The sequence below is a fragment of the Astatotilapia calliptera genome, chromosome 17 (assembly GCF_900246225.1).
Source record: "Astatotilapia calliptera chromosome 17, fAstCal1.2, whole genome shotgun sequence".
Classification (NCBI taxonomy): Eukaryota; Metazoa; Chordata; class Actinopteri; order Cichliformes; family Cichlidae; genus Astatotilapia; species Astatotilapia calliptera.
In genome coordinates, this window is record NC_039318.1 from 15,234,016 (window position 1) to 15,247,938 (window position 13,923).

Here is a 13,923-nt window from a genome sequence, read left to right on the forward strand (position 1 = left end):
GGGGACCGCTGTTTTAATGTATATAGAAGAGACTGAAGTTTATATGTTATGGAATTATTTATAGGACTTGTTCCAAATCTTCATATGTCTATGATGTGTTATATCTTGGTTATATTGTAGTGGTTTTCTTATGGGGAGGGTTTTGTTTCCCTTTGGTTTGCTGACCCCCAGACTTGGTCTATTCCAGATGCTCACCTGAATCAGGTAGAGTATAACAGGAAGCCATTTGCTTTTCAGAAGGGTTGGATTCTTTGCTGTATCACCATGTGTTCTCATTAATAAAGTACATTTTACTCCAGTCTCGTGCTATTTTAGTGGAAGTGACCCATGACCGTCGGCCAAAACTGACAATATGACTATTAAAAGTCTGAGTAATACTGTAATTTTCTGCTGCTCATTCCTGTGCAACATCCCATTTGGCCTCCCGTCATATTTCTTTTCAAGATTTTCTTATTTAATCACTAGTGTACATATATTTATATTTATAGATACATATATATTTAGTCATCTTTTCTCTTTTACCACGTCTCTCTAATATTTTGCTCTTTACTATTTTTCTATTTTTTATTTTATTATATTTTATTATATTTCTACTGTACCATGCTGCTGAGTGACTGCTGCTCGTCAAACACATTTCATTGCAATGTTGACCCTGTGCTAACTTGCATATGACAAATAAAACTGAAAACAGTAAAGGCAAAGGGAACACATCAAGTAAGGATTTCACACTCCCACTCACAACGGCACTTTCAAAGCATAAAGCCAAATATTTCAAAATTTCATTTTGAGGCATTTTAAAAATGAATGTGTTTGAGTTTCATTGCTCCAAAGCAATGTTTTCATATAAGCAAGACAACAACCAGTTTGCAACCATGTAAGTACAGTCCTCTATTGTAAACAGACGTGTTGGCAATCTGTCTGCGTTTATAAATTAGACAACAGTTATTTGCAGATCTTCATCAATCTGCCTGAGAGTGATTGCAGTCGGTCTGAGTTGGACTGCAACTGTTTTGAGTCAGGTTGCCTCCAAGGAGGCAGTTTATTATTTTCCTTTCCTAGTTGGAGAGATGGCTGTTGTTTTGTTTTTACTGTAGTGTGCTGGGCCATTAATGGCTCAGGGGCTGCAGCGTATCCGCGCCAACACCTAAGGCCAACGTGGAATCACCGGTCAGACTAACATAAAGAAAAAATCTGTTAAATTACACATTTGTATTCATTAAGTCACAGACAATGAAAACAAGCAGAAATCAAGATGTAATATTTTTATAATTTTATTGATGTTAAATTAAAGTCCCAGCTTAGTTATGTTGTCAGTGCAAGTCACTTCAATCTGTATAGCACCAAAGGAAACAATGGTGTTTTCAAGGTGCTTCACACTGTAAGGTAACAACTTACAGTATTAAAAAGAAAACCCCAAAAGAACAAACCCCTCTGAGCAAGCACGAGGCGACAGTGGGAAGGAAAAACTCCCTTTTAAGAGGAAGAAACCTTCGACAGAACCAGGCTCAGGGTGGGGTGGCCATCTGCCGCGACCATTCCTGGGGATTTCAAAAATGACTTGATCTGATCTAAATGTAAAACTAGCTAATTTAAAGTGTCCAGTGAGTTTTAGAAAATATCTTGCTGTTGATATCACGATGTCACTATAAAGGGGAAACTTTGTTTCCTCCCTTAAACCTCCCAAAAAATGCACGCACCGATGAAAAGCACTTAGATATCCAACTTGGTTCTGGGAATATCTTTCTTTTGAAAGTTTTAACAATATCTTCATCAAGATCTTGGACGTTTAATTGCCAGGATGTCACAATAACCGCTACATGCTTCCATCTTTTACAGAGGGATTTGAAAACCCTCTCGCTGAGTTTCTTGAACTTCTCTGGGGGGATTTTGTTGTATTCTGCCCTGATTTCAGTCCAGATTTTCATGGTAAGCCGGTTGGAGATAGCTTCAGCATTTTCAATGCTGAAGACTGTGTCTGATGTTTTTGCAACCTGGGAAATCAGTCCTTCCACAAAGATTTCCACTGAAAGTCTGCATCTTTCTTTCTTTTCATATGATTCCAGTCTATCGATAATTGTTACTGCCAACAGGTGTTCTTGGAATACTGAAGTAGTTATGATATTAAATATTGGTTCTCCCATTAAATTCATTGAATCCTCCTCCCCACTCCTCCCCATTTCCAATGATATTAGTGACCAATTATATAATTGGTCACAAATATCAGTGAAAATGGCATTAGCAATGCAGTCAAAATAATTCTGCACTTTTCGGTCTAAATGCAAATCCATCCCCTTGAATTTGTCCAAGAGTAGATCCAACAAACGTTTTTGGTGAGAATGAGGGCACTTTAAAAGTTTACCAAGCTTTGAAAGCACAGCCTGAATTAATGTCTCTAACCATCTTTCAAAGTCTAAGGTGTTTTCAGGTGGCTCACAGTCTACAGAAGATCTGTGATTCTGTATCTTTTTATATGACTCCGTTTGACTTATGTTTGTTAACGGTGGGATGCTGGCTTCATGTTCAACACAGGATTTCTGCTGCTGGGGATCTGGAATTGGATTGTTTTCTGCTTTTGCAGCACTGTGTTGGTCAGCATTTTGACAGCGTTCTTCTGTGTTAGCTGTTTCTTGGCTGTTAGCATCTATATTCTGTGCTGTATCAAACTCCTGCTCAGCAGAATCGTCCAAAAATTTCACAGGTGACAAAACCGTTTTGCCAGTGGTGGTGTGGACAGAACAGTTTTCATGTACAGGGGAGTTCTGGGAAGACCTCAGTGGTGATACTGCTAGTGACTGTGCACACAGGTCCATTACGTCCTTTAAAAAACCTGCAAGCCGCTTAGCGGTGAAGCAATCCGGATAGCCTGAGGTAAGCGCGTCCAACTGCTTTTTCGAAAAACTACTTAACAAGTTATCCAAGAGGGATACCAAAGCATGTACTGTAGAATTATCCCGATTGGTCTGAACTGTTTCATCATTTGTCATTGTGTTACAGTTTGAGCTTGCCATTTCACTTTTTTGTTTTTTATGTCTAAAATGTTGTTTTGTGTTAAACTCCGTGTTTGAACGTTTAAAGCGCTGCTGTCCCGCTGTGTGAATGCGTTTCAACTGAACAGCCAGGTCTATATATAAGGTCGGTTTCATTGTAACGTCACCAGTCAAAGGACTGGCCCGGCTCGTCATAACGAAAGGGGCGGGACAAATCTGTTGCTTAGCAACTGAAAAAAAGGCACACCGCGCTGAATGCTACATCCGGCCTGCGACGGTACACCGCCTCCGCACCACCGTTTAAACATGAAGTGTGGATGTTAGAAGATCCCAAATATGGTGAGCTACTGGGAAATTACTCACGTTTTTGTTCTTGAGAGTGAGCGATAATAAGCGACATTTTATTGAGAAATTACAGTAGTCTGTCTGTTTCTCTTCATAGCTCTTTTCAAAACACGGTTACCTTTGGTTTGTTTGGCTCGCAGCTTAAAACGTAGTTTCAGTGTTTTTGCCTTCTGTGATTAATTCTGGTTTGCCTGCTTTATGGAGCTCAAACCAAGGCAAAATTGAAGTATCAGTATTTAAATGTAAATAGACTCAAACTAGGAGTGGATCAAAGGGGGTCCTTTCAGGTGCCAAATCTCCACTGCTAACATTTTATGCATGTTTAGCTTAATTGTAGAAAAGGTGCTTGTAATAATGTTTGGGTGAATAGGTGAATGAGGCATGTTGTATAAAGCGCTTTTTAATGCACGAGCAAAATACAAAAACCCTATATAAAAAGCAGTCAGCTTACCATTTATGTATTTGTTCCATTGAACGCTTCTGTGAAAATCAATTTGATACTTGTTCAAATAAAAAAATTGAATCGATTAGTTGTTTTCTCAACATTTATTAATCGACTATATGCAGAAAACTGTGACACTGTGGAACCCTTATTGCCGTTGTTGCCCTGAGGCAACAGACCAATTTCAATAGCATCAAATAAGGGTTAAAATAATTTAAGGAAAAATGAATTCAAATGATTTTCTGTAACTACAGAAATGACCTAAATAAGACACATTCATTTTTATCGTTTTGTCAACAACAGGGCGCATGAGGTTTGTTCAATATTTGTTGTGTCTACAAGGCTCAGGCGCCCCCAAGTGTCTTATTTGTATAGTTGAAAGCATTATAAAGGAACGCAAAACTAAATTACATATAATTATAATTCTTGGCACTTTCTGGTGTGTGTGAGTTAGTGTTTCTCTTTTATGATTTGTGGGTCCAGCATCAAATTCAGAATCCTTCCCATCACACATGAGGTCTTGAATAATCATCTTATTTTAAAGACCTCGTAGTTTGATAGTTTGCTCCCTGACCGTGGTTCTGCCAGAGGGTGCTTCCTGTTAAAAGTGAGTTGTTCCTTCCCACTGTATTGAGGTTTTTTCTTTTTAATTGTAGACTTTCTACCTTACAATCTATACCACCTCGAGGAGAATGTTGTTGTGATTCAGCTCTGCATAAATACAATTAAATCGAATTAAGTGGGTTCAGCTAATTTGTGAAATAAATGTGAGTGACACGGTAAGTAATAGCCTGCATGTAACTCATTGTAAGAAGAGCAATATCGCCCCCTCCTGGTTCAACTTTTTTTTTCTTTGCAGTAATCTTTCCAATAATAATACATATGCACTAACCTCATGCTTGCTGTTAACAATAGCCTAAAGACATAAAATCAAGTTTAGTTTTTTCTTTAAGTTTTATGAATCCCTCTGTGATGGACCGCCAGTCTCCAGTTGAAGGCACAGCCATGAAGTCGTCCACTAGACAGTCCCAGATGGACGTCGCTGCCTGGGGGGTGATCTGGCTCACCGTGGACACACCGACTCCGTAACTGAATGCTTGGTCGTGAAGGAGTCCCCGGTGACAAGGAACCTGGACAAAATTGTTCAAAATCAGTATTATGTGTACTGCAGTTACAAAATACATTATTCAAATTCCAAAATACTTTTGTGATGTCAGATTTAAATCACAAAACTTAAATCTTACATAAAACATTTTGTAATTATAAGGATAATTACAAAATGTATATTAGATCATATCTAAAACAGTTGTGTTTTGTTTTAACTTTAACATATCATAATTTGATTGGTAGCAACTTTTGCCACTACAGTGAGCCAATCACTCATAATTCCTAAACATGTCAATCAGGTAGGAATGAAGTAAGACATTAATAGAAATAAAGAGTTGTGTGTTGACATGTAGCCCTTTCCTTGCTTAAATCATTAATATTTTTGAAAAATTAATCTGTGATAAGACAGCTTATCAAGATAGAACCATGTAACTAAAGATGAACCAAACTGTTCAGTTTGATCTAACTCTGTTTTAATAAAGGCTGGTGACCCCTGCTATAGAGTCTGACAGCTGCAGGGATTATATACAAATATTCAACTATCCCAGAATTAAACCAGGTCTAAATAAAAAGGAGTGAGTATCACTACAAATGTTAACTCAGTGGTGCTAATGCTACAGTTTGATATCAGCAAACACCGAGCGCATACATTGATAGGACACCACAGCCATGCTATCATCGCAAACACTGATAACAGCATAAATCGAATTAAATCGGGGCTTGATGAGACCTTCTGAGTATCGCTAGAAATATTATAAAGAGTCGTCTCTGTACCACAGTTTGCTTTCAGTAAACATCGACAGCATTCACTGTTAGCATAGCACATCCATGTTAGCAGTGTATAACTGGATGGATTAGCATATTAGCACAGATATCAATAAAGGACTACCGTATTAAACACTTTTACTAACCTCAGGCAGACGGACAGGCGCTCTGCAGGTGGGATTGAGCGTCTGTAGTTGGTGTCTAGGCGGGCGATGCTGGGACCGACGAGGGAAAGCAGGTCCTCAAACTGGCCGACGGTGATAGCGCTGGAATCGGCCGTCATCCAGGCGCAGCTCCTGGAGCAAGTGGTGAAACTCACCAAACTGCTCATGCCTCTGGAGGACCTGATGGACCCAGGTACGGCGAGGACGTCTTTTACGCTGCTGCTCTGCTCTCCACAGTACATAGAGAAGGGAGACTCTCTCTTCAAGCGCTAGCTCGACAGCTGCCATCTTGCCGGTCTGGCACAACTCCCTCCCACATTCCTCCCACATTTCCGGTTCACGCGCGTCAAAATATGATATTTTGACTCGCGATGGATTTTTCTTGGACACGCGTTGAGACGCGAATGTACACGCGTCAAATTAGGGGCGTTTGGGGCGTTTTATTCGCGTCCATCGCGTTCGGTGTGAACACACCGTAAATCTATTTGGAGTATCGATATCATTCTTTCACCGTAAGAGACAGCAGGCTTTGGTGAACAGTCATGGAAATCTTCAGGTCTCTGTGGAAATCCAACAAAAAGTTATGACGAGAGAAAAAAGTGGTTCATTTCCACAGTTTGAAATCTGAAGAAATCTGTGCGATAGACAAATTTCCTACCCTCAAACAAGTCCAATCCAATTCATTGTGTCAAAACTGTGGGATGAGTTACGCTCCAAAATTTCAGGCGGAAAAAGGAAAATAATAATAACTAGAAAGTGCATTTTCTGAAGAAACTGCAGTGTGAATGCTTGAATCTGAATGTATGCATTGAAATGAAATAATTACTGAATTTAAGTTAAAAATTTTGAATGAGATAAAAAAAAAAACCCGAATTTAACCTGAAAACAAAAGTGCTGAACTGCTAAAAGCTGAAGGTTACACAGAAGAAGAAGTTGGAAAAAAGCTGAAAATGTTTTAATTGTAAATTAGAAAAACCTAAGAAATGAGAAAAGAACATTTAGAGTCAGAAAACATCTGAAAGAATATTAAAAGGTCATATTCTTTGAATCACTGAATGACTAAAATGTGATCCCTCCACTTGGACCCACACAGTATAAAAAGTTTACATCTCTGAGCTTTGAAAGACAAGATGTTGGAAAAAGAACAACGATGGCGACGTTTTGAGGGTAAAATGATGGCTGTAACACTGTGGACACAGCAGCAGTTGAAAGAGAAGTGTTTAAGATGAATCTTGGCAGAGTGGCAGAGAGAGCTCGTTAAGCAGGCAGGTGTGAGCCTGGTTGCTATAGTGACCGCACCCAATGGCTCCATACACACGGACACAGACATGCACCTCACTTTTGCTGCTTAAAATGAACAGAAAAGTCAGGCCGAAACAAATCGTTCCCAAATGAAAAGTAAAAGTCGTATTGACAAAATTCTTTCACTGTGAGCGACAGCAATGTCTAATCTACCAAATTCTCAGTTTTCATGTCTGTGGAGTTTATTATATGGACGTGGTGACAGTGGAAAGACACCATGCTCTTCTGATTTTCAAACGAACCTTCTGAGCCATTTTAACATTAGAGTCTATGGAAGAGTTGGAGGGAGGAGGCTGTGCATTGGTGACATTTATGAAAGAACCATAACACCTAGTACAATAGTAAACACATTGGATGAAAGAGGACAGCCATGGCTACGTTTTGAGGGTAAAATCATACCTGTAGAGCAAACGCTGCGGACACAGCAGCAGTTTTAAAAAAGATTTTAAGATTATTTTTTTTGCTCCTCTCACTCTAGCAGTTGAGCTGCCTCACTCTAGCCCCAACATTCCGTCCCATACACACCCATTATAAACTCTGAAACGGGTGAAAAAACATCATGAAACTTAAACTGGAACTGAAGAAAAAGTATAATAGATATTGAAAAGATAAATGCAAGTTGAATAGTTGAATGTCTTGTCTTCGTTTTAAAGTTTGAATGGTGGCTCTATGTCAATGTATGTGGAAGTAGTAAGAGTTTAAAAATGAGTAAGTTGAATGAGGATTTGAAGGGTCTCCCCATTGAAATACATTATAAATTTTTGTTGAATAAAGTTGAATAAAATTAAAAATATAAATGTTAAAAATATGAAAAATGGAAGCAGTGTTGTCCAAAAGAATAGGAATCTAACGGTGTTGGAATGGTTTTTCTAAGTTGAACGGTTTTGAAGGAGTAGGATTACAAAAAACGTACGGAATACAGAATAAAATATAATAATAATAATAATAATAATAAAGATTACAACAACAATACTGTGAATGCTTTTCAAGCATTCACACTAATAATAAGAAGAAGAATAAATCCGAGAAAGAATAAGAAGTGTGCCTTTTGGCATAGGCACACTTAATAAATCCGAGCAATAGTAATAAGTGTGCCTTTTTGCATAGGCACACTTAATTATACACACACAAAAAAAAACAAGTTTAGCTCGAAAAGGAGTGGAATGAAGACAAGCTTTTTAACTCCCACCCCTACAATCTTATCTGAGTTTTAAATTTTATAGCTACACAGTACATTTAAATATTTATGACATACAATTACAATTATAAAATTGACATTGTCATAATTACAACATACAGTAGTGCAAATATTTAGCATCAATAATACAGTCTTTGTTACCACCGTTGAGTATCACAGTCATCACCATCAATACATCCTCTCCATTTATTATTTATATTTTGGCTATAAAAATATCAATGAAGTTTGCTTCCATTATATAGTAGTAACTTCATTAATTTTACTTTTAAGAATTAATTCTGGTCTACTGTTTCCTAATAATTGAGATAGCAGCGATAACAACAGCGTAAGACAATATCAACAGTGTCCATTTCAACTCTATAAGATAATTGTTTATATAGCTATTTGTTGTTGTTTTTTTCTTGTTTTTTTACAGTAAATCAACCAGTTTATTTTCCTCGTGAATGGGGCAAATAACAACATTCACTACACTGCATCTCATCTCTGCTGAGTTTAATCATCTTTAGGTATGTAGATGATTTTGAACCTCTCGAATAAGTTGATGTCGTCCTCCAGCTGCTTCATTTGCCTTTCGAGGCAGTCCTTGGTGGCCCTCTGTGACATAGTGTCGATGATGAGGGGAAGGGCCTGGTACTCGTGATGCAGCTTATCCCAGGTCTCCTTCAGGCGCTTCAGGATGGCTTGTCTCTCCTCCTCTGTTATGTGTTTCATGGCCCTCTGCTCCCGCTCTGCTTTTACAAAGTTTTCATACTCCTCTCGAGCCCTCCTCTCTGCTTCGCTGCGCTGCTGGAGGTACGCTGGTACTCTACCAAAGTCCTTTCGTGTGATGAACTTTGGGACAAGCCCTGAGTTTTCCAGCACCTGTTTGTGCCCCTTGCTGGTGTCTACGCATGCAGGCTGTGGTTTCATTGGCACCAGTTCAGGTGTTATATGGTTGGCATTTATTTTGTTTCTTTTTAATAATTATATTGATTCTATTGATTGTTTGCCAAGCACTGAGGTCTCTGCTTAGACTGTGCTACTGGGATCACTGATTTAAAAATGAGGCAAAAGCGCCAAAGTTGTGCTCAAAAACAGTACAGTGAGCTACAACCTGTTGCTGTAGTAATTCTAACACACTTATTGTTTTTAAATACATACATGTTTAGTTTTTTTAAACCTAATTACGGTATATATTTTTTTTTGCAAAAGTGTCACCTAAACACCCAAATATACGTAATTCAAAACTTACTTTAATTATTACCCATTTGGCTGGTAACATGGACCCAGTCTGATGGATAGTTACTGAACAGATAGTCTTTTCTTTAAAGGCTGCAGTCAAAGCAAATCATTGTAAAAACAAGACAAGTCAATAAAAAACAAGTAATAACTATAATACTAAACTACAATAGAGAGAAAATCCAGTAAATATAATTATATTATGTAAAAAAATATACAAATATTTACCTCTAATTTAAAAAGACATTACAAGGGTACTAGTTTCATTTTAATCTAAACATAATCTAAATTGACACTAAATCAGTTTAAATATTACAGCTGAAGGTGATTTTAATAAATGTACTGCTGCTTGACTTTGTTTTACTACTGCAGTATAATTTATCATGTACAAAAGCTCCAAATGTTGTTTCTCTGACTTAATGTTCTGATGACGTTTGTGTTATTTTGCAGGAAATAGTCAGGACCCAGATGAACCTGTGCTGGAATTCAGTGTGGGTGAGTAATATGAGCATTTATGAAGGCTGTCCATGACCCGTAATTAAATTTAGCGTCATTAGTCTTATTTTGTCTCTCAGTGCAGGTATGTAATGTGACAAAACCGCTAATGATCTGATATGTTTGGGATGGATGGGCTGTGAATTATATAGTGAATTGTCTTATTTTGTCGCTCTGTGCAGGCTAGGGCCTATTATATGCTGTAGCCTGAAAGTAGCTGAGTTGCAGAGGATGGAGTGATCACTGGCTTTCTACTTACAGGGTGGTGGGTCTCAGAGGACAATTGCTACCCCTGTTGAAGTGAACAACGTGTGGAGTGCAACTGGCTTTGTGGCATAGCTGGCTCTGGCCTTGGACTGTGTGTTTTTACTTTGTACCTAAATGGGACACTGGACTTTTAACTATTATTCATTGTGTTTATAAATAAAATTTTAGAATTTTATTGACTGTCATCTTTTTGCCCACGGCGGAGACGGTTGGTCAGACCTAGAATCTCTTTATGTGTGTGTGTGTGCGTAACATCAGCAGGGTTTTGCATAAAAGAGTGTGAGCAGGTCAAAAGGTCAATTCATTTATTGTAGTTTTATGGCAGCACCTTCTAGTGGCCTTGAAGCAAACAGTCTCCTAACTAAGCCATGGCATCTCCGGTCTCTCCTACTTTTGTGTGCTCTGCTGGAGGAGCAGCATTGGATCTAGTGATACTGAGTAAGCTGATTAGGACTGGCGTGGAGAAATGTGGTTTGCATGAGTTAACTGCTACTCCTCTACATCTAAACGAGCCAGTTGAGGAGGTTCAGGCATCTGACAAGGGTGCCTCTTGAGCGCCTCCTGGGTGAGATGTTCCAGGCATGTCCCACCAGGACAGACAGGACACACCCAGGACATGTTGGGGAGATCACAGCACTCAGCAGAGAATGCCTCAGTGTCCCCCAAATAATGGAGGAGCTGGCTCGGGAGAGTAAGGTCTGGGTCTTCTCTGCTTATGCTACTGCCACCAAAACTAGACACCAGATAAGCTCAGAAAAATGAACAACCTGTTTAAATAAAGGTTAATTTAAAAAAAATGTTTGTCATTAGCTAGTCTGTGTACATGTACTTCTTCTCCAGTGTTGAAAATGTTAAACTCACAACCTGCACATTTTCTGGTTGCATCATCAAATAAATACCCCCAAAAGTAGTCTGAATACTTTTACACTGGTTTTATGCTGCGATATTTTCAAAGTCTTTCACTGAACACATTCAGTCACACATTGTTCATAATTTATTGGAAGTTTATTGTTTAATGTCCTGTCTAAATAACTTCAGTCACCATTTGTATTCATTAATGAATAACTGACTTCTAATATTAAAAGAAATAGAAACTGTTGTGCTGTTGTTCACGTAGAAGGGCCTGCTGCTGGATGTCCAGACTTTGTGCGTCAGTGGGAAGGTCAGGGTACAGGGTTCGAACCTCCTCATGAGATGTCGTATCTGCTGGATAAAAGCAAGCTACATCACATCAGGGATTGTCCTAGAGCTGCCCTACAGTAACAATCAACTGACTAATATATGAAATACTTGCAGTAGCACAATAATAAACACAAAGCAAAAAAGTGTTCAGTGAAGATAAAAAAAACCCCCATCAAAGTTTTAGTTTGGATAAAGGGAGACAGAACACCAATCTAAACAAGTCTAAACCATCTACAAAGTGATTGTAGGAGGAAACAACCTTGACTTCCTTTACATAGCTTAGTACTGAGAATAAAAGAAAAGCATGATTAGAATTATTTGTGCTTCTTCTTCTTTCGGCTGCTCCCTTTAGAGGTCGCTACAGTGGATCATCCGCCTCCATCTCTCTATTTCTAGCATCCTCCTCAGTCACACCAACCCCCTGCATGTCCACCTTCACTACATCCACAAATCCAGCACCACAGTTACTCTCTTCGCACCTTATCATAGCCTTCACTCCTACCCTCTCTATGCCTCCCGTCTCCATCCTCTTCAGAGTTGCCTCACTTCCTTCTCTAATTCAATTTTCATCCAAAGTACTCCTTCTCTCTTCTCAACACACATTCTTCACATTAGCACATTTCCATCTCTATACTTGATTACTCTCTTCCAGGACAATTTATGTGCCTTGCCATTCATTAAAAATCATTTTCTCCTTAGTGTCCAGCCTCACATACAACTCACTACAAGCCTTTTCCTGTGCCAGTGACACCGCTCTCTTTGCTGTGCACCTAGCCTTTTAGTACTCCTTCCTTCAGCTCCCTGACTATCCCACTCTTTCTTTGCCAGTCTCTTCCTTGAATACATTCCTGAATCTGTTATTATTTGTGCAATGAAAATTAAATCAAGAAAGATTTTGCTTTTACAGTCTCACTGCAGGTTGACACATTATAAGCACGCCTGTGGTTCACATAAGCATTAAAAGCTTGTATTACTCCCTGATGTTTTGCCTGTTAGCATGTGCAGCAGCTGGAGAAGGACTCCTAGCTGAAGACAGGACAGCTTCTCGATGTGCAGATTGGTCGTCTTCTACGCAGAAGCAAAGGAGAAAAACCCCAAATTAAACAGAACAACTACTTCTAATTACAAACAGACGTCTCTCTAAAACCGTGGCAGCAGTTCACCATGTCAAATGCTTTCTTGTCGTGCACAGTGACTATAACAATTAGCCCCACTGGCTGCACTGTCCTGCAGTGACATAAGTTAATTCAGCATTGCTATAAAACAATGAGGCTATTACGTTTGACCTGTACTTGCAGAATACATTCCAAAGCTTTTGTTCCCTAAAGCATTCGTCCTTCTTTGTGAGCAGTTTGTGTCAAAAGAAAAGCCCAGAAACAGGCACCAGTTCAAAGGCATTTCTCAGATGATTTGCTGTAAACTTGAATACAAGCACAGATGAATAAATGTCTTGTAAAACATTGTACTGAAAACATTCTTCACTACGAATATCAAATTAAGATCACGCGTTAACAGCCCAGAGTTAGTATCGTAACTGTTGTGAATTTTAGCACTACGGTTAGCATTTACAGGATATTGTTTTTGATGATATTATACAAAGGACCCTGTTTCTGCAATGCCTTTTGTTTAAACTTCATTTCCTCTTTCTGTGACCCCACGGGCACTTCCTTTGGCCTGCTGGTTTGGAAAACCCAACAGTTCATCTATATGTAAAGAAGGCACTTAAACTGGAACAGACATGGCTGCGTTGATCCTGCCGTGGTATAATAGGACAAAGTGCATTCCTCAGTGCACCTCAGGCTTACAGCCTGCTAAAGCTCACATACAATTGATTATGTGCCTTTAGGTATATATGGTTAAACATTTCCTAGTGTAAATGACTACATGCAGTATTCTACCATGTGTAAACTTATATCCCTAAAGGATTCTAACTGTCTAGTGTTTAATGGACCTGTCAAAGATATATTGAGATTATAGAAGGCCCCTTTCAGAGCTAGGGGGAACTTCCTTATATGGTTGTAACTTGAAAACACACGAACCCTTCTGCCTATAAAAACCCTGCATAAAAGAATAAACTTTGAGTTGATTTTGGGAAAGCAACCCGTGCAGTCTCTGTGTCGTTTTGTTCTCCCAGCTGCTCCCGACGTCGTAACTAACCCAGCTGAACGGCATACCTGATTGTTACTTTGAATAATTTTGAATCTGATACAAAACTCTGCTTATCGGTGCTCATGCCTCAGGAGGAAACCCGATCCACGGATGATCCGGGATGGAGATTTCTTTCAGTGTCTTTGCCTCACCACATCTGGGGGTTAACTGGGTTAAATTCAACACAGCAGCATCTCTAAATGACTGATTCTAAGCCTGGCACAAAAGATAGAAATCCCTGTTGTTCTGGCATCTTATGCCTGCACACATTACCCTGCTGTTCAGTGGTGCCTGACTGCAATA

General features: G+C 39.1%; 1 protein-coding gene, 1 long non-coding RNA gene and 1 pseudogene across 2 annotated transcripts; all 3 read right to left on the reverse strand.

The window, feature by feature from the left end:
* Window positions 1-1,486: 1,486 nt before the first annotated feature.
* Window positions 1,487-3,314, reverse strand: LOC113009364 (uncharacterized). The gene is made up of 2 exons (XM_026147626.1): window positions 2,228-3,314; window positions 1,487-2,195 (listed from the first exon to the last, which is right to left on the reverse strand). The coding sequence occupies exons 1-2, from the start codon at window positions 3,180-3,182 to the stop codon at window positions 2,122-2,124; spliced, it is 1,029 nt and encodes a 342-aa protein (XP_026003411.1). The 5' UTR covers window positions 3,183-3,314; the 3' UTR covers window positions 1,487-2,121.
* Window positions 3,315-8,802: 5,488 nt separating this feature from the next.
* On the reverse strand, window positions 8,803-10,908 carry LOC113009485 (enkurin pseudogene; annotated as a pseudogene).
* Window positions 10,909-11,276: 368 nt separating this feature from the next.
* LOC113009366 (uncharacterized) lies at window positions 11,277-13,661 on the reverse strand. The gene is made up of 2 exons (XR_003270168.1): window positions 11,975-13,661; window positions 11,277-11,493 (listed from the first exon to the last, which is right to left on the reverse strand). It is a non-coding gene; the product is annotated as an uncharacterized LOC113009366 (long non-coding RNA).
* Between the last annotated feature and the right edge of the window lie 262 nt (window positions 13,662-13,923).